Source organism: Barbatula barbatula (genome assembly GCF_947034865.1).
Source record: "Barbatula barbatula genome assembly, chromosome: 1".
In the NCBI taxonomy this organism is placed as follows: domain Eukaryota; kingdom Metazoa; phylum Chordata; class Actinopteri; order Cypriniformes; family Nemacheilidae; genus Barbatula; species Barbatula barbatula.
This window is the reverse complement of record NC_136766.1, coordinates 8,019,934-8,040,514: the sequence shown is the minus strand read 5'-3', so window position 1 is coordinate 8,040,514 and position 20,581 is coordinate 8,019,934. Positions and strand designations below refer to the sequence as shown.

The window sequence follows — 20,581 nt, the reverse complement described above, 5'->3', positions numbered from 1 at the left end:
GGAATTACACAAATGTACATTTATTTGGGTATATGGGTTGTGCCTAAAAATGAGTCAAAACGATATTTTAGCTGCCACCTTTTGCCTAGATTTAGCAAAATGTTCTTTTTTTGTTTTTTATTAACCAGCAACCCTGGATTATGTGATAAGTTTTCATCTTTTTGTGCTCTCACTGGCTACTTTCCATTTATGATAAAGGTTTTGTAATATGCCGTTAGATCAGATCGGTTTCAGGATAATGAAAAACATTTTAGTCAAGTGACCTTTAACTTTAAACAATAGTATGATGTTGATAAATGTAAGTTTTTGAAATTAAGTTAAAACAGTTAATTTGATATAAATCAGAATAATGCCCTCATAAAGGTTAATGCCGCTGAAAATCTAATTCAGAGGCCAAGTATTTTTTCCTTAATGCAATTTCCAGGCCCCTGCAGCAAGATGTCTTGCTCGAGACTATTTTGCTGCGTTTACTACAATGTCACTAGCAGACCCCTCAAAATCCAGCAGAAAATTATTGCATTGTATGAAATCAAACACAAAAGTATATTAAATTACACCGCAGGAATATGCTAGCAAAGCATGTTTGTGCTTTTAACCTGAAGGAAATCCTTTTATTAGTCCCTTAAGTATTTGCTTTATGAGATGTGCTGAGCATCCCGGCTTATTCACTTTAGATTTGTCCGATTCTGTTGAGTTAGGCTGGATTTAGGGTGTTCATTGATTATCGTGGAGTCATTGTTTGAAAACGCTGCACAATGCCAATCTCTAGCTCCTCGATCATAACAGCTGGGCTTAGAAAATTAGGGCAACATCAAAGGAAGTTACACGCTACTTATCAGGCGCTTATGTCCGAGAGATTCCCCCTAGAGCAACAAGATGTCTTGCTCAAAGATTCACCGAAGGACTGCGATCACAACTGATGATGTTTCAAATTCAGTGCTGCTGGGGATTGAAGTAGCAAGATTTGTGTCCCCGCCAAGAGATGTTTTTTATTGGGGCAACGAAAAATGACTTACATTTTCTTCTGAATACATTTTCAACTTGCTTTTAATAGAAGTTATTGTAAGACAATACTAAATATATAATTCTTCATTCAGTTCTATGCAACAGAATCACATTTGTACCAATTATCCAAATAATAATTACCCTCTTCACGTGCAAGTAGGAAATTAATAGAAAACACCTCTCGCTCGCTTTATCCAAGAGGAGCCAAACAACCAGTACATGACATCGCAAGCTTACATTTTGAAAGAAACATGACAAGTCACCTTAAAACAGACTTATTCATTATTGTATATTATAAAATATCTTATCTTCTTTTTTCATTTGTTCCTAAAATAAGGGACCTAGTGGTTCCCTAATGCCTTGTGCCTCAATTCCAGCACTAGTGTCAAGTCAAGCTCTGTATTGTCAGTCAATGTGCAGATGACGACAACAGAATTGCTTTTGGTCTTTTACATGTTATGATAAGTTATAACAGAAATAAATGTGTACAATTGGCAACGATGTTTAGTTTGTCACAGAAAACGAAATGCTTAAGTTTGCGTATTCTAAGGACAGATGAAAGATGATGTTTTCTGTCCGCAGGTATCGCATGTACAGGAAGAGTCAAACTACGGGCTTCCCTTCTCTTATCACTATCTTCTCAGCTCCCAACTACTTAGACGTCTACAATAACAAAGGTATTATTCACACACATCTCTGAATGATGTTGACTTAGTGTGTGTGTTGTGATTGTGAAGGAGAGAGAGGTCCTAATGTGTGGCTTGTTGCATTCTCGTTTAGCTGCGAGATGGACAGACCCAAGTTAGTCAGCACTTTCAGTGACTGAAAGAAAGCCAGAGAGGAGGTTATTCTGCCAGGCTGCACTTTCCTCCATTTGCCTATAATGTAAAGGTGAAGATTGATCAGTTAGGAGGACATTGCAGAGGATCTCACAAACGCAGCACAACACCCACATACAGACCTTGATGTAATTGTGTTTATTGTCTGTCAGCGACATCTGTATGTTAGCTTCTGTTGTCCTGTGTTTCTTGCTTCATGTCCTCATGCTAAGTGCGCTGTTAAAACTGCATGAACGGTAAACGGTTCTGTCGTGCGCTGAAATTTCTTAGAAAAGGAAAAGCATCAGACATACAGATGTATTATATTTGCCACTTTTTTCTTGTAGTTAAGCGTCTAAGCATATTTAGAGAAATTGCTGCTTTTTGCTTTAGAAAAGTTCGGAATGGATATGTTTAGTTTTCGTTGTTGATGTCTTTGATGCAGGCGCAGTTCACCAGTCAAAAATCTGATCTCATCTTTGCCAGTTCAAAGCGAATGACCTTAAAGTGGTAGTTCACCCAAAAATTCTGTCATCCTTAACTCACCCTTAGGTTGTTCCAAACCTGTATAAATGTCTTTGTTCTGCTGAACACAAAGGAAGATATTTAGAAGAATGTTAGTAACCAAACCGATCTCATCCCCCAGTATTTATTTACCCTACTATGGCAGTCAATGAGGGATGAGATCTGTTTGGTTACTGGCATTCTTCCAAATATCTTCCTTTGTGTTCAGCAGAAGAAAGACATTTATTTGGAAGTTTGCAACAACCTGAGGGTGAGTTTCCTTTTTGGGTGAACTATCCCTTTAAAATAGCTTGCCGTGCATTACATTGAGAGGAAGAGGCTTTAACCCTCCTTTTTAGGGGTGAATAAAAGTTTTGCCCGTGATGCTGTTATATCGTTGCAGCAACATTCCAGAGCTGTTTGGTTTCATCTTAACCTATGCAATAGTGTCTTTGCATGCAAAATGTATTTATTTAAGAGCTGTTGGGACGGATTGTAATTCTTTTAATATATTGCTCTGTAGAGTCAATTTGTGTGGTTTGTTCAACAAATGATTCTCATTTAGTTCTGTGACCTCACTTTTTGTGACCACAATGTTGTCAGTCGTTGCTTTGAAGTCTTCATGAAATGTAAACACTGTATAATTGTTATTAGAAGATTGATAGTTTGTTATGGCAGAAGCCTTCATTTTCATGAGCACCATATAAACAAAAGTCCAAGTGTGTTAACGTTGTCGTTTTTGGTCTGCTGTTCCCTTTATTTTGTCCTCTGAGGAGGTGGACCAACCCGACTCAATTATGGCTTTAAGTCTGAATTAAGCAGCCGAGTATGGAGGAGGAGAGGATCGAACCTTTTTATCCAGCAAATGAAGTCTGGACATGAATGTGCGAGGAGATTGATGGCCAATCGACCGCTGCTGTAAATCTAGCCCAGTGGGGGGATGCCGGGTTATCCATCACGCTCAGGGGTTGCCAGATTGATCCACTAGCTGTCCATCATGCTCTGACCGTGAGCGTCACAGCCCTGACTGCGCAAATATAGTCAATCAGGCAACCCCTGACCAGACATGATAGCACCAAGAGCAACAGATATAATCCAGCAAGCACTTCAGTTGTTTTGGCAGGGCTTTCTGTTGTCGTTAATGGACACGTAACCTCCGCTTGGATTTCATAATGGGGAAGTAGTAGAAAACAGCAGGGGTAATGGACACTGTCTCTGCCAGCCCTCTGAGCTCATTCTGGGTATCGATTCGAACGCAGAATGCTCCTTCATTTATAATACTGATGAGTCTAAATAAGAAATGCTGTGGATTATTTTTTCTGTGGACATTTTTTGTGAAGCATAGGAATTTGAGGCAATCTGTAGATTATCCAAATGACGATGTCAACTATGATGCGTTTTTTCGCATCCACGATAATGTAGCATGAGCCACGTTACCATGACAACCGTAGCAGAAAGTCATAGGTCAGTAGGAAACCCGTGTCTTCTGTGGCCTTGAAGGTTTTTGGCACGGCGGGATTAGATGTCATGGCCAAATGGGGCATAAAAGGAAGAAAAAGTGATGATGTCAGCGGGAAGATAATGTTCATCTTTGATGTGACCCTGAAGTGGAAATTCCTTTCACTGCTTTCATGCATCTATGCCGTGTTCGGTGCACTGCACTGCAATCCCTATTTTGTCTTGTTGTTCAATAAAACTCCATTATTACTAGAGACGCACATTTGCATAAGACTTGTTTATAGATAATGTTTTTGAATTAAGCTCATTTTCTTGTCTAGCTATGGTGTATGTAAAGATCAGTTAGTCTTACACAAAACAATTATTTGTTTCGTTATAACATGTGTCTGTGATAAAAATTTACAGTTTTTACTCCCAAGATATTTTAAGTGTTATTGTGCATAAGAGACACCTAGTGGTGGTATGTGGAACTGCATGTGCCATTTCGTTGAACTTTGAATTGTTCCTCTTTGCTCAGTAATTCCATTTTTAATTAGATTGGTAATTAGAAACCTATAACTCCATCTCCAAACAATACACCCTCTCTCTCTCAATTACCATTTTTTTCAATTTAAGTGTGATTTATTGGCATGACAAAATGTACATTCGTATTGCCAAAAGCATTTGGAGCTAAGCTGTATACAAATGAAAAGAAAGGTAAATATAGTAATAACATTAAATAAAATAAAGTGCGATGAATGTAGTGCAACTGAAATTGGTCATTAATATATATATACAGAAATAAAGTATAGTTTAAACAAAGATTTACAAAAGCAAAATATACATTTTATTAGCGATATAATTATATAATGTTATATGCATGTATACATCTCTCTTTCTCTCTCTCTGTGGGCGGAATATAAGGTCAGCTCTTCCGAAAGCATCTATGGCGTTGACCACCACCTAATTATAGACTGCGGAAAGATAATATTTTATCTAATTAACAAGATGTTGTAATTTCAGATTTCACAGAAGCCACCAAGACATATAGTTAGTAGACTCCAGTGACATTTAAGGCGTGTTTATATGCATCATATCTCCAGGTCTGTTACGTCTGGTATTTGACATGTGATTGACACTTGCTAGCCTGACGATCCATGTTTGACAACCTGCTATTTTCGAACCCTATTTAGATGGGAAAGTCCCCCTCTGCAAGCTTTACTGCACGGTGTCGTCTTCCGGCAGATCTGGGGCACACACACGTCGGTCGCACTCACAACGATAACTTTCTTTCCTCCGTTGTTTCTATTTGCATTGATTCGCAGAGAAACAGGTTAAAATAACAGAAAACATGCTCTGTATTTTTCAGACCCCAGAGACTGCAAAGAAAACAAGTTCATCTTCACTTTTAAGCAATACAACAGTAATATTTGTATTTGTATTTAGGCAAAGTTTAAAAAATATATTTATATGTTTTTCTCGGTTTTATATCACAGTTTTCATGTGTCTTGTCATACTGTCAGTTTTCCACATTGCTGTTGGATGACTTTGTTACTCCTGATTTTGTTGAAATTCAGCAAACACTGGACTGGAAATGACCACAATACACCTAGAGATGCTGATCTGAAATGAAAACGTGGATTTACTGATTTACTGAAGTTTCAGAGTTATCCAAAGTAAGCTGCTTCAGATAAAAGAGTCTGGCAAAAGTATAGATGTGCATTTAAACCAAACAAACTTGACTTCGCTTTATGGCCCTTTTATTAATATATGGTCATTTAGGCATTAAAGATACATGGATAGCTGTTGGAAGGAAGTAGTTTTCACATGACTGTCTCTAAATCGGGCTCATGGACTCTTTGAGAGATACTGACAATTTTAACAGATGCTCCAGTGTGCGTGTGTACATCCGAGACTGTGTTGAGTTCTGATGTAAACTGACAGAATCCTGCTGTATCTTTTACACCAACCTCCCTCTCTCTCTCACCACATCTCTCTTTCTTACCTTTTATAGCTGCTGTGCTGAAATATGAGAATAATGTCATGAACATTCGACAGTTTAACTGCTCTCCTCATCCCTACTGGCTGCCTAACTTCATGGACGTCTTCACTTGGTCTTTGCCCTTTGTTGGAGAGAAAGGTGAACTATTTGTTTCACTATGATTTTTATAGTAATCCACAGGTTGGGTGAATTGTTTCTGTATTCGTTACATTTAGGGTGAGCAACAAGATGCTCTTTGAAACATTCTCAGATCTTGAATGACATCAACAGGTTTTGCACCAACAGCAATGTCATTAAATCAGAAAGGGTCCATATCTGCAAAATACTAAGAAAGTTTAAAGTTCTTAATGTTTCATGTTAATTGTTATAACATACAAAAATATTTAACTATTCTTACAAATCTTAAATAAGTGCTACTAACAAACCCTCTCTTTTTCATCTAGTCACTGAGATGCTTGTAAATGTTTTGAGCATCTGCTCCAATGATGAGCTGACCACCGATGAAGAGATAGATGGTAAGAAGGCAAAAACACAAACATCATCCCGTTGGTCTTTATCTGTGCAAATGTGGATCACTAATGGCCACAACACTGTCATACTGAGTTACTTTACAGTGCAACCTAATCTGTTAAATGTTTGATAAATGGCCATCAAGGGCTTACACGTGTTTAAATGGTGTACAAAGTTTTATCAACACTGTTAGGCAGTGTAGCCGACACCTGTTCACATCACAGGAAATTACATCACTTGCCAAATGGAGTCGTGCCACATGGAGCCACTTTCTATAACAGTTTTTATTTAAAGGTGTAAGCTGATAGGACATATTGCATACATAGGAAAATAGTATGGTAAAATCATTATCATAGTCTATTATGTAATAATACTAAATGTAAAAATGCCAAAAACAAACATTTATGCATACTTTTTTCTCTCTTTTGGCCGACAGCTTGATAGTTTGCAGCATTGTGAACTATAAAATAGCTAAGTAAATCCTAAACTTAAAGGGGTGATGAATTAAGACATACATTTTAACCCAAGCTTTTGTTATATAAGAGGTAATCATATTCAAGCAAACAAACTTTAAGTGTTTAACATGCCGCTAAATATTGTGCAGTGCCTGGCTTTGTATCCGACATTAGGAATGCATGGTTAACGTTTATTTTAAGATTTTCCAGCTCTGCATTTGCGGAGATACTTAGATTAAAAAGTGCTGTTTAGTCAATATTGGATCCGATAGGAATGGCGCAGCAATCGTATGAGAGTAAAACATATCTGTACTATGCGTCACAATTGCTTTGTTAGAGATCGCTGTATATTTCCTGATAATGTGTAACCTAACGTTACGTGTCTAATCGAATTCACAGAAGGCTCCAACTTTACTACGCAAACTGCTATTCATTCATAGCAGTGGGCGTTTACTTCAGAGTCTTCAATGCGGCACACCCATAAAACTGAACGTTAGTCGAGCTGGCCTCAAAACCCGGCTAGAAAATAGCCTATGGCTTTTATGATTTACGATTTTTATGTTTTCGAATGTATAAACCACGCAAACTTTATAAGTAGACAACAGTATTAAATAATAAAAACAGCCAGTTCAGTCCTTTAAGAGACGCATATATCATAGACTTTATGCTGGACGCTGTTGACTCTGTTGAGCTGGTAAGTAATACAGTATTGACGGCATTGCAGTCCACACAAAAACGCACAAAATATCTCAGCAAACATATAATGTGGTGACGTTTGCACTAGCTAGCATTACACATTTTTCTTTATTTTTCAGAAAATGATCAAGTCTGGTTTTGTTTTGGCAAGAAAGAATAACTGCCCTGTGACAAACTAAGCTTAAACCAGATAATAAAAAGCTAAGCTTAGGTTGAGCTCTTACTCATAAACACTAACATCTCCTCACTCTCTCATTCACACACTCTCTCTCTCTTTCTGACATAGCTTAAAGGAGTAGTTACACGCCCTCTTGTCATTTCAAACCTGTGTGACTTTTTTCTTCTGCATAACACAAAAGAAGTTGATGCAGAAGTTGCACAGCTGTTACACACTGTGTAACAAATGCAAGTTGATGGTGGGCTGTTCACAACATTCTTCAAAATATCTTCTGTGTTCTGCAGAAAAAAGAAAGAAAGTCATACAGGTTAGAAATGACAAGCGGGTGAGTAAATGATGACAGAATTGTCCTTTTGAAGGTGAAATACTCCTTTAAGACCTGTTATGTTCGTTTTAATATTTATTACTTTGTTTCTATTGTTTTTATTGTTTTTCTCATATTCACGCTTAACTTTCTCACGTCATTCTCCCCTCTCTCTCTCTCTCTCTTAAAGATTTCTTCTGTTGCATATAATCATTCTCTTTCTCTTTGTTTCAGAGTTCTGTAAGGCATTTCCTCTCTTTTATTTAGTTAATGGGTGTGTTTTTGCAACTATCATTTTCTCCTCCCTGCGCTCTCTCATCCTTCAGCCATCCACTGATCATTCTGTTCTTTTTCTGTTTCTTCTGGGGGTGTTTCTTGAGAAGGACAGCTAATATATGGGCCCAAGAAAGGTACAGCCTCCCACAATTCAATGCGGCGTCCACTGTACAGCAATGCCTCTTGCTTGTACCTTTTCCTACGGGCGGTGATTGAGCTAACAACTAATCCGCCTATTCCTAATATCCACGTATACTAATTTTGTGTTAAATGCACCCAAGCTCGTTGAACTGGACGAATTATTGATATTAGAAACTGTATGTGATTTTTCTGAGAACTTTGGTGGTTGTGTGTAAACTGCTTACACTGTCTTAAAATGCACTTTGAGTTATCGCCGCTGTAAATTTCGCTTGCTATCTTAAAGGGATACTCCACCCAAAAATGAAAATTCTGTCTTCATTTACTCACCTTCCACGTTCCAAATCTGTCTACATTTCTTTTTTCTAAGGAACACAGAGAAAGATATTTGGAAGAATGCTTACATCCAAACAGATCTCCCCCTCCCCCCATTGACTCCCATAGTAGGAAAAAATACTTTATAATTTTTTGTTCTGTTGAACACAAAAGAAGACATTTTTAAGAATGTAGGACGGCAAACAGTTCTGGGGCACTTTTGACTACCATTGTTTTTTTCCAAATATGATAGTCAATGGGGGGGGCAAAATCTGTCTGGTTATAAGCATTCTTCCAAATATCTCTCTTTGTTTTCATTAGAACAAATACATTTATACAGATTTGTAACAACTCGAATGTGAGTAAATGATGACAGAATTTTCATTTTCAGGTGGAGTATCTCTTTAATGCAGGCAAACTGCTAACGCTGTTCTGATATGAGAACACACCAAATGGAGTTTGAAAATTTTCTCTAAGAACTTTTAGAAGTCATATTGGTACAGGTTTTATTATCTTTTATATTTTGTGATTCACCTCACATTGCTGCCATCCCTCTACTTTATAACCATTTATTATACCTAACCACGTTTTAAATCTATGTATAAATACTGTGACCCCAAAAAGTATGTGGTGCACTTAAAAATAAGTGCATTGGATTTGAAAACAAAATATTATACCAAGATAAATTTTTAGGCAAAGCAATATTTCTAGAGATGCACCAATGTATCAGCTGCCAATAATTATTGGATTATTTTTTATCAATTTAAAACCACCAGCATATCAGCTATAGCATAAAAAGGCAATTGTTGTACAGTCAAACCACCCATTACTCAGATACCAGAATCTCTCCACAACGGAAAAGACTGACTAGCTTTCGTCTAAAATCAGCTGAAATTTAACTGGTTTTGGCCATCCTTCTGTTGGACAGTCCCACAAATGATTTCAGTTAAATAGCTGTCAGCTATATAGATAATACCAATTTAGGTTAACCAATTACCAAGCAATGCTTAACTTTGTTCAGTCTGAGAAGTAAAAAGGCATTAGATGATTCCTCCCAGCTATCCAAATTGGCAGAGTGCATTGAAGATATACAACATTGGATGACCTGTAATATCCTTCTTTTAAATTCTAATAAAACAGAAATATTACTTATCGGACCAAAGACACGCAAAACAAATATTTCTGATTATAAACTGCAAGTTGAAGGATGTACTGTTACTCCAACAAATACAGTAAAAGATCTAGACGTTATATTAGACAGCAACCTGTCATTTCGAAATCACATCTCAAATGTCACGAAAAACAGCCTTTTTCCACCTAAGAAATGTTGCCAAGTTACGAAATATTCTGTGTGTTGCTGACGCGGAGAAGCTTATTCATGCATTTATGACCTCAAGACTTGACTACTGTAATGCGCTACTTAGTGGTTGTCCTGCATCATCAATAAACAAACTACAGTTAGTTCAGAAGGCAGCTGCCAGAGTTCTAACCACGTCCAGAAAATACGATCACATAACCCCAATTTTATCAACCCTTCACTGGCTACCCATTAAGTATCGTATTGACTTTAAAGTTCTTTTAATCACTTATAAAGCCTTAAAGGGTTTAGCCCCTACCTACCTACCAGAGCTTCTATCACACTACAAGCCATCACGCTCTCTAAGATCTCAAAACTCAGGACTTTTGATAACACCTAGAATAACTAAATCCACCAAAGGGGGTCGAGCTTTCTCATACGTAGCACCTAAACTCTGGAATAGCCTTCCTGATATTATTCGAGGATCAGACACACTCTCCCAATTTAAATCTAGATTAAAGACGCATCTTTTCAGCCAAGCATTCACTTAATGCAAATATGCTAAATAAACCACCAGGAGATGCTGACATTAGATATTATTTACTAGAATAATTGGATTTATTATATAAAACACCATGTAGTGTGTTTTACCCTTTCTTGGGTTTTTTGTTTTTCCCCTTGTAACGCTGCTTTGGAACAATGCAAATTGTGAAAAGCGCTATATAAATAAAATTGAATTGAATTGAATTAGCAATTAAAGAAAAAACCCTTAAGCAAAACATGGTCGGGTCAACGTGTCTGAATAATCTTTGGTCCCATATTTTTATCAATTTTGCTGATAGTATGAAGTTATTTTTTAATATAATATGTCACTTTATTTTGCCATCCTCACTTATATACGTGAACTACAGTGTCCTGCACCCACTAGTAAGAACATATCAGAAATTATATCTGGTTTGACTGTATATCGTTGAATAATGTCATGAACCAGCATTTTTCTCTGGGTAGAATTATTCAAATGAACAAAATGACATAGTTTGTCATTTAATATTGGCCCGGTTCTTGTTAAATCCATCCTATGTTCAGTTAACTATAAATATTTGATAATGTATAAATAAACTAGGTAGCATACCTTAATTCATGTGTTTCTGAATTGAATGATGCTTGGTGCAATATTTGGTTATCCAAAAAAACTTAAAACCTTAGAGTTTTAAATACATTTTATGGCCAGTGTATCACCCAAGCTTAAACAAATCTAACGTCCGTGTAAAGAATTGTGTTAAGAAGCATTAAATAAATGATTGTGTTGGTTTCAGTGTTGGTTTCAGACACTGGCTTGTATTGTTGTTTTTCCACAATCACAAAATTAAAGTCTGTAACACTGAAAACGTCAATTAAAACTAGAAGGTTCTTCTTAGCATTTATATAGCATGACACTATGATTAACCCAAGCATATCTATGACTTTAAGGATTAATGGCAGGCTAACTGAATGCTTAGCATGCATTTCATTGGTGAAGTCCAGAGGCACGGGCCGCTGTGAGAAATCTCTTTATTGATCCACACTTAGCGTGCTGAAACAGCAAGTTCTGTAGATCTGAGGTTCCCCTACAGTCAACAGTTTGGATAATGACACTAAGAGGAAGTGTTCAGCCCACTCACTCATTTGTCTTTTTAGACATTTTAGTTGGAATGTAATAATGATTGGTGAACGTTTGAAGTTGTGAGATCTGGCAGTGAACTGACTGGTTTGGTTTTCATGAAGTTACTCATCCAAAATGTTAAGTTATAATGTAAAACGTGCATATATGCGTGCTTGTGTCACATAGGAGCCACGGCCTCTGCACGCAAAGAAGTTATCCGGAACAAGATCCGTGCTATTGGAAAGATGGCCAGAGTTTTCTCGGTTCTTCGGTAAGATGTGTGTGTGCAAAAATGTTTACTTGTTGTAATTTTTAAAGTATTTGTATGGATATGTAACGATGGGGTATTGTTATAGGGAGGAGAGCGAGAGTGTTTTGACCCTGAAGGGTCTCACTCCAACCGGCATGCTGCCCAGCGGAGTTCTCTCCGGAGGCAAGGAAAAACTCCAGAACGGTGAGACAACACACACACAGATTTATGTGGTCAGAGGTAAAAAACTGTTTTACCTTCAATGTTTTATCCACATCAGGCCTCTTTTCAAGCCTGTTGATTTAACACTATTAACTTAGAGTACACTGAAATTGTGATCTAATTCAGTTCTATTTTATCTTAACCCTCTAAGCGCCAAAGTTGTAAAATTGCGACAAGACATCATACCTAAAATAGGCTGTAAATTCTAATGTGGTGTAATATCTCATTTGTATTCCCTATCACTAGATGGCAGACGTGTAGTACTTCGATTCAGTTCAGAGCGTCCGAGTAAATTGTTAGATTTGTGAGAGAGAATCACCAAATGGCTACTAAAAAGTTTTACCGTGAGGATGTGTTGCATATGTTATTTGCCGATTCTGTCTCTGAAGGGGTATATTTGCCTTTGACGAACGTTCATCTAATCATCACGGGTCTCCCGGTACAAAAAGGATAAAAAAACATGCAAATAAGTTCAAATATCAATGCAATATCTACTATTTCCTGAATATTATGAAATTCAAGATGGCATCATAATATGCAAATTAAATGAGTATATTAACACCCCGCATAAACTTTCGGTCATGCCCAACAGTTTTCTAGTTTACAGATCTGTATCTTTAAGCTTTTGAAACCTTGAGTGTTTTTCCAAAGAAAACTGGCGCCTAAAGGGTTAACAAGTTTATTTCATGTATACATTTTACACATTTTACATTGTCAAATTGTTTTTAACTTAATATGTTCACTGTGCTCCCTCTGGTGGTTGTGTTATGAAACTTAAATATTCTTTGCTCCCTCTCTCTCTCTCTCTCTCTCTCTCTCGCTCTCTCTTTGTCTTTCCGATCTTTTCACATTTTGTCTCTCCTTCACTCTTCTGTCTCCCTAGAAACTGCAGGTATAATCAGTTGTGCAAGTATAATTCAGATCATCTGTTCTTAAGAAACATAGTTTCGCTCTATGTTTATTCAAAGGATCCACAAGCTAAATTACACAAACGCTTTTAAAGGAACATGTTCTCTGTGTATTATTCACCTCATATTCACTGTGTCCAGATTTATTATTTGTATTTACATTCATTTTCTATAAGCACTTATCGTCCTTAGAAGGTTAAATAACACATTTACATTTATTTGTTTGATCTGGATCACAGGATACACTTACACACCCCATGAAATTATTTTACAAACACAGTTTTCATTTGTTGACAATTTTATTTAAACAGGATGTTAAGGCAGTGTAGACACTAGGGCTTGTCCTTTTTTGATAGTCGACTGATCGCCAATAGCGTGGCATTTGATCATAGAGGGAATGATTATTCTCACAATAGAGAGCGTTTTATCTGAGCAACATAAAAACTACGTTTTTGGTCAATTTTTCTGGAAATGTTTAACATGTAAGCGCTAGTGGACCTGAACGAAGAACTCCAGGTTTAATTTCATGGGGTTTTTAAGTTCCTTGATTCCATTTCATATATGCACATTGGCAATATCATGATTCTGGACATATTGAATTTGACCACAGAAAGGGAAGAATGTTCCTAAAACACATACATACATGTTAAGTTTTTGTTTTCACGTCATTACAAAAAGGGGCATGAATAGAAATGTAATTTTAGCACATTGTGAAGTGATTCTTCTTTCAGTCTTACCTTACATCACCAACATCATGCCCCTTTACACGAAATACACAGAACTGACAAGCTCTCAATGAAAGAGGATTATGGATTAATTGATCTCCAGCTTGTCATTCACAAACCAAGGCAGAAATCAAACTTTCTCTCGTCTCGCTGGCATGTTCTCGCATCCATTGCATTGATCAGGAATGGTTTACGTTTCAAAAGTAGCTTTGGTGTTATAGCCGTTTTCATTTATGAGTTACTGAGAATTACTGTGTAACGGCCATTTTGCCTGTGGCTGGTTGGGTTAAAACATGCCAGAGGGAGAGAGATGTCAGGAGATATTCTGCTACAGCATTAGTGGACGTACAGTGATGTCCAGCCCTTGTGTCTCTGTGGACATTAGTGTGCTTCTGCTGTAATGCTAGGCCCTCCATCACAGCTGATGTATTTAGCTTTTAGCTTTAATGTGTCAGTGTGTGTGTGTGTGGCTGTTCTCTGTACTCTTATCGGTATATTCTTGCTTTATAGTTTTGCACTAGGGCTGTCGAAGTTAACGTGTTAACACATGCAATTCAGTATATACATTCTTAACGCATTTAAATGACGTATGACACATTTTAAGCAGTTTCATTCAGTGCTGTGTGATTTAAAAAAAAGTATCATATTGTAGCTGAATGGAACCAATCAGAGCTTAAAGGGATAGTTGGCCCAAAAATAAAAATGCTGTCATCATTATTCAACCTCAGAACCTGAATATAAGTTTTTCTTTAATGGAACACCAAAGAAGATATTTTGAGAAATGTCTAATTGGTTTTACAGTGGACGTCAATGAGGGCCATGAACGTTCTTGAAAGTATCTTCTTTTATGTTCTGTAGAAGAAAAAAGGTCAGGTTTGGATTGAAGTAGCAGTGAGTAAAGGATAAACAAATATTTTTGGGTGAACTATCCCTTTAAATGCTGTCTCTCTATTGCAGGTATGTTATGTAAATAATTGATGTTTAAATCCAGCCTATATCAAGTCATCTTTCATTATTAATCACGTTAACATTTTAATGTGTACACCAGCGTGTTTAAACGGCAAACCCATTAAAAGCTCAAATGTCGTTTTTTTCCTTATGAAAAATGTGTTGACGCATTAACTGCAGACAAATTGTGGGATCATTTGTGTTTAAAAAATGCAAATCCATCGACAGCCCTAGTTTCAGATTAGATTAGCTTTATTTCATTATTCTGGTGTATGTGATTACTTGAAGAACAGGGTAAGTTGAATATTAAAGATTGGGGTAAGTTTAGCAATCATACACAATTCAAAAATTGTGATCTTGAAGGAAAACTATGTGTACATCGAAAATGCTCTATAAATTGTTTTATAAATTAATATTCACCTTTAGCCCAGCTTTTGGGTCACGTTAAATAAGGAAATAACGCTTTCCTGGTACATGTCAATCCTCATTAACCAAAGCAAAGCTTTTACAGATTGCTTTGATTGTTCCGACTGTCTGTTTTGAGTCTAAAATCACCTCATTAATGTCCATGTTTTGACTAAACCCCCCCTTAAGCTTTTGTCGTGCGCTACACATATTGTTCATAGTCAAACTCCTGTATGGAAGCATATTGGTAGCAATTTGCAATTTGAAGTGCAATTTGCAAAATGACAATGTCATTATGTATTTAAATATACATTTTAAATTACATATGTGCAACACGCCTTCACACAATGATGCTTTTTCGGAGAGGGGGCGTGGCCAGCTCGAAATTTTATTTGAAGTTTGCGACTTAAAGAGCCTCTCAAGTTAAATAAAATATATGAACTAGTTTAGGAACTGACGAATGTAATTGGTATTATTTAATTTTAATTTTGCACCTTATGTTGCACATATGTTATTTAGAATGTATATTTAAATACACAATTGCATTGTCATTTTACACAGTGCATTGCTATTTTGCGTATTGCATTTACAACTGAAAATTGCTACCAATATGATTCCATACTCCTGATCTTCTCCATCTAAAAACAATAACTCAACAAATGATCCATCGTTTTGGCCACACAGTGGTTCTTGTGTGTTTTTAATGACAATGTGTGTCAATTTGGACTTATTTTTTACTCAAGTGACCAATGTAACTTGTTCTGCTCATCTCTCTCAATCATTTTGCAACCCACTCTTCTTCTCTTCAGCTACTATTGAGGCTATAGAGGCAGATAAAGGTAAATAGGTCAACGGCCCCTTCTCCCTCTTTCTGTTGTATCTGTGCAACAGATAATGGGTTCCACTGGGTTCATGTCAATGTAGCTTGTGTTGGGTGTTTGGGCAAATAAACTGTGCTGCTGGTGTGCTGAGCAGAATCAGGAAAACGTAAGACGAAACACAAAAAGTTCATGATTGTTTTAAAGGGGAACACATTCCGTTTGTTTGAAGTTGATGTGGATACAACAAGTTTTATGGACAAAGCTGTGGCCAACTTTTGGTAGCATAATACATTAAATGTAAAACACAGTAGTAGTCACATTTCTGAACTGTGTGCCAAGAGGACATTTCAGAGCAAAGAATAAAAAAAATGCCAATCCATAAACTTCTGTCTGATATTGATGGAAGTAAGGTGCTTACTATTCTAGATTGATTAAAAAGTCAGACTGTATGTTAAATGCTCTCTTATTTCTAAGTCACTTTGAATAAAATCATCAGCTAAATTAAATCTCCCGGGACCCCTTTAAAACAATGTTTAGATGTAGTTGTCTTGTGTTCTTACACACATTTTTACTTTGGGCTTTGGACTTTCCTCTTGAACAATGGTTTCAATTTTGCAAGAACAATGCCAGCTACTCATTAAATAGCAGGTTTGTGACTGCTATTTACAGCTTCTATGTTATGTGGTTGTTCTTCTTGAACATTTCTCCTAGAGAAAAGAGGTGCCAACTGTGTCGATACTCTTGTTTATTATTTTTTCAATTATTTGCTTTTCCCTGTGGTTTTTCTGTGTCTGTGCTGTGTTCTTGTGCTTCTCTTGGTAACACTTGGCTACTAACGTGTGTCTGCCCTGTACTATGCAGCAACACAAACCTCTTTTACATTGTACAGTATAGAACCAAATGTCAGTCATACGGTAGAGTTACTCTATAAAATGTTTGTAGTTCCCTGTAGTTTGCTGCAATGGGCATTACATGTTATAAGCTCAGTACATTTTTCTTGTTAGTGTATATAGTGACAGTTACATCATTTATTTATATACATTTTGTCTGTTTTATCCTCTAGCATTTTTATATATTCCTTTTAACACCGTCTCCTTGGTGTTTTGGTGGTGGGAAGCTCTGTTCTAGATAGCTGGAGAATGTTTTTGCAGGATATCCTGAAACTATTTGACTGGATTATTTTTAGTGATAAGCAAATGATTCAGCTTCATTCAAAGGCCCTCCAGAACCGAGATCCGCCCCAGTAATCCCTAGATTTGTCACCAATGTGGATATTTGTGTTTTGTTACAAAAAAAACCCTGCTTAAATTTCTGTGCAGGAAATGTTGCTTTTTCTTAACAACACAAAACATAGACCTTGTGTATATAAACACTGTATATGATTTTAACAATTCGAGGTATTTATTTATTGTGAGTAATATAGAGTGTGTACTGGAATGTGTTAAATCAAAGAAAGTCGGCTCATATGATAACGTCAAATCTAACGCCATAAGCTTACTCATTATCACAGCCAAACTTTAGAGAAAAATCATGTGGAATTCAAGCACTGTGTTAGATATTGGCTTATCACGCCATGTTTCTTCCCTCCCGCCCCAGCAATCAAAGGCTTCTCGCCCCAGCACAAGATCAACAGCTTTGCGGAGGCTAAAGGCCTGGACCGCATCAACGAGCGAATGCCGCCCCGCCGGGATGCCATGCCCTGCGATGCCAGCCTCAACTCGCTCAATAAAGCACTGTCGTCCGAGACCAACGGCACAGAGGGCAAGGCCAGCAGCGGAAGCGGCAACATCCAGTGATTCTGCACCGAGCCAGCATGTTCGCCGTAGCGATTAAGCCCCTCCCTCTCTTTTTCCATGCCATTGCCGATGGAGGGAAAGGAAGGATTTGGAGTGTAGAGTCAGAGGAAAGGAGAAAAGGGAGAAGAACGGGATAAAGGAAGCAAGTGAAGCGGGAGAGCAGCATTTCAAACATAATTCAGAGTGACACTCACTAGTCTTTGGATATGCCTTTAAATTTATGTTGATTTTATTTTTGCTTGTAGAAACCATGACAAGTTCTCATCGGTTCACTCTTATTAGAATGATTTGGGTGGGGGCGGGGGTGGTCTTGGTTTTGGCGTGGGGAATTACAGCAGGCAAATGAGAGATCTGTCTTATGTGAAAGGCCTTTACTTACTGGATCTAAGATTTTTTTGTTTTTCTCTTTTCGTGTGTGTTACTTCTTACTAACTATTGTACGTTTACAAAAATACAGCACTAAAAATAGACGGAACGTGGAAAAAAGTTTTTAACATAAAAAGGGTGTACAAACTAAGTAAGGACTATTTATTGATACCTTTTTTGCTACTCTTATAAACTAGCTCTATAGAGTAAATTAGGCTGTCTTAAAAGAATGTTGCAACATTGTTATAATGCCAAAAATGGAGCGTTTATGGTTTTGTACAGATTATGCTTACCTCAGGTTTCTTTGGTGTGTGTGCTCGGATCCTACTTTCTGTATAATTGCAAGCTAGCTTGATGAATATGGATTTTCTCTGAGTTCTGAACTGGAATTTACATTTATCATTTACGAATATGTCTTTTGTTTCGGGTGGGTTTTGGGGTAGATTTATTGTGGCTTGCTGGAAATTATGTGTGTTATCTTTTCGAATATTGCGAACAAACAAAAAACGATATATATAAAGCACCTATATTCTGTAAAAAAATAATGAGAATGAGAGAGAAAAGATGATTAATGGAAAGCATCTGCCTATGCATGTTTTATAAGATTTACCTAAGGATGTTGAATTACCTTGGCTGCCGAGGCCTGTTTTTACCTGTAGTGTGCTTAGTGGACAAGTCCTGGAAATGTACCGCCATTCTTAGCTATAACACTTGGAAAAGCTTCAGACCTTTAACTTGTTTTGTTATCAAAGCATCTACTATTAATATTGGATGATGGGGAATCATGGTTTCAAACAAACGCTCGTATACACACCAGTAGTCCGATATAGCATGTGTAGGTGTTCACGTGAAATAAGTTTGTGGTTCTCTAATGTCAATCTCAAAATGCATGATAGCTGTTAATGTCATACATGGTTTTGAATCTTTTTCTTAAATTTGTTTTGTAAAGGTGCCACAGACAAAAAAAGTGTAATTTGAATAGTATTAATTATTATTATTATTATTATTAACTCTGCTTTGTATATCAGTTTATTATTGCTAAATACTTTACGAAAACAAACTCCATCAATGTTTTTTTAACAACTGCTTAAGTGCCCAAGTAATTCACTACACGAAATGAAGCCTTGCTTTTATAATTTAACTTCCAAACTGTTGGCAGATGACGCATGCACTCGCAACTATGAAAAGGTATTTTATATTACTGTTCAATAAAAATGTGCATGAAATTTAGCCTTGTCTAACTTTCTTCTAAGATATAGATATAAGTTGAATTGACTAGAATTCTCTTGATGTGATGGATTTTCCATGTGCTTAGTTAGACCCTTAGTTTGTCTCTGGAAGGGATGAAGACTGGACCAGCAATAACAACCAAATAGGAAGTGAGCACTTGGCAGACCCATGACCATAAGGTGTTTCCTTCGGACGACCTGCTTAAGTTGTTTGATAAAAAATTTGCAAAACAAGAAGACTCATTTCAAGGGATTCTGAAAACACCTTTGTTAAATAGGTGGAAGGGAAGTTTATGTGAGGGAGTACACTTGGTTTCCTTTAAAAATAACTTGCACAATATCACATTCCACATGGAATCAAATCCTTTAGCTTTCATTTAAATTGTTGGGTTGATGGAAATCTGATGGTTCACCAAAACAATTAAATTCTGTCATCATTTACTGACGCTCAGATTCTTCCAAACCTGTATACATTTTTTTGTTCTGTTAAACACAGAGGAAGATATTTGGAAGAATATCAGTAACCAAACAGATCTCGTCCCACGTTTACCATAATAGAGAATATAAACACTGTCAAATAAATACTGGTGAGTAAAGGATGACAGAATTTTCTTTTTTGGGTGAACTATCCCTTTTTAATACAGTTATGGATGGCATACAGGGAAAATGATTTGTATGTAAAGCATATGATTCTGACTACCAAATGCCGAATTAACTTTGTGATCCACAAAATCGGTGGATTTGCGTGAGATAAATTTTTGTGAATTTCAGTCTCAGAAACGCTACCAAAATATTGAAATGAGACTACAAGCATGCACTTTTCTTTTAAACATAAACTTACCTAGTTTTTATATTTTCTTTCATTAAACAAGACTAAATATATTAGGTTACGTAAATGTAGCGTAATTTAGGAAGATTAAAATATTTTTACTAAAACTTAAAAATGCTCATGAAGAATGTAATTTTGCGGTGTAATGCCAGTAATGAGACCAGTATCTTCTTGCTCATTTAAATCTCAAACGTCAAAGTTTCAATTTTGATAAAGTAAAAGTAAAGTAAAGTTTAACTCCAAATAAAAACAGTCCTATAAGGAAAATGTCAAGTAGTATGTAAGTTACTGGCAAAACATGCTACCAAATTGCAGCAAAGTTTTACAGTGTGCATTAACTTAGTTCAATAACGATACATTTTATGAGATTTTTGATTTATCTTGTCATGTTTTAACAGTTTTCTGCTTCCTCTAAACATTGACCTATAGGCAGGGTCACAAAGTTAACAGTTTACTCAAAAGGAGATTTTTAAAAATGACCGTGTCATAGAATTTCCTTGGCCTC

At 36.7% G+C, this 20,581-nt stretch overlaps 1 protein-coding gene across 3 annotated transcripts in view; it reads left to right on the top strand.

The window, feature by feature from the left end:
- The window catches only part of LOC306895871 (protein phosphatase 3 catalytic subunit alpha), a 70,911-nt gene extending 51,664 nt beyond the window's left edge, over positions 1 to 19,247 (top strand). The window contains exons 8-14 of one of the 3 annotated variants that reach the window (XM_079459415.1): positions 1,588 to 1,682; positions 5,779 to 5,904; positions 6,210 to 6,281; positions 11,764 to 11,848; positions 11,934 to 12,031; positions 15,845 to 15,874; positions 17,453 to 19,247. In XM_079459415.1, coding sequence (XP_079315541.1) covers positions 1,588 to 1,682; positions 5,779 to 5,904; positions 6,210 to 6,281; positions 11,764 to 11,848; positions 11,934 to 12,031; positions 15,845 to 15,874; positions 17,453 to 17,652 — 706 coding nt within the window. In that variant the 3' untranslated portion in view covers positions 17,653 to 19,247. Of the gene's footprint in view, positions 1 to 1,587; positions 1,683 to 5,778; positions 5,905 to 6,209; positions 6,282 to 11,763; positions 11,849 to 11,933; positions 12,032 to 12,932; positions 13,106 to 15,844; positions 15,875 to 17,452 lie in introns of those variants that run through there. The other 2 variants (XM_079459416.1, XM_079459417.1) reach the window with 2 other exon arrangements.
- Positions 19,248 to 20,581: the final 1,334 nt, after the last annotated feature.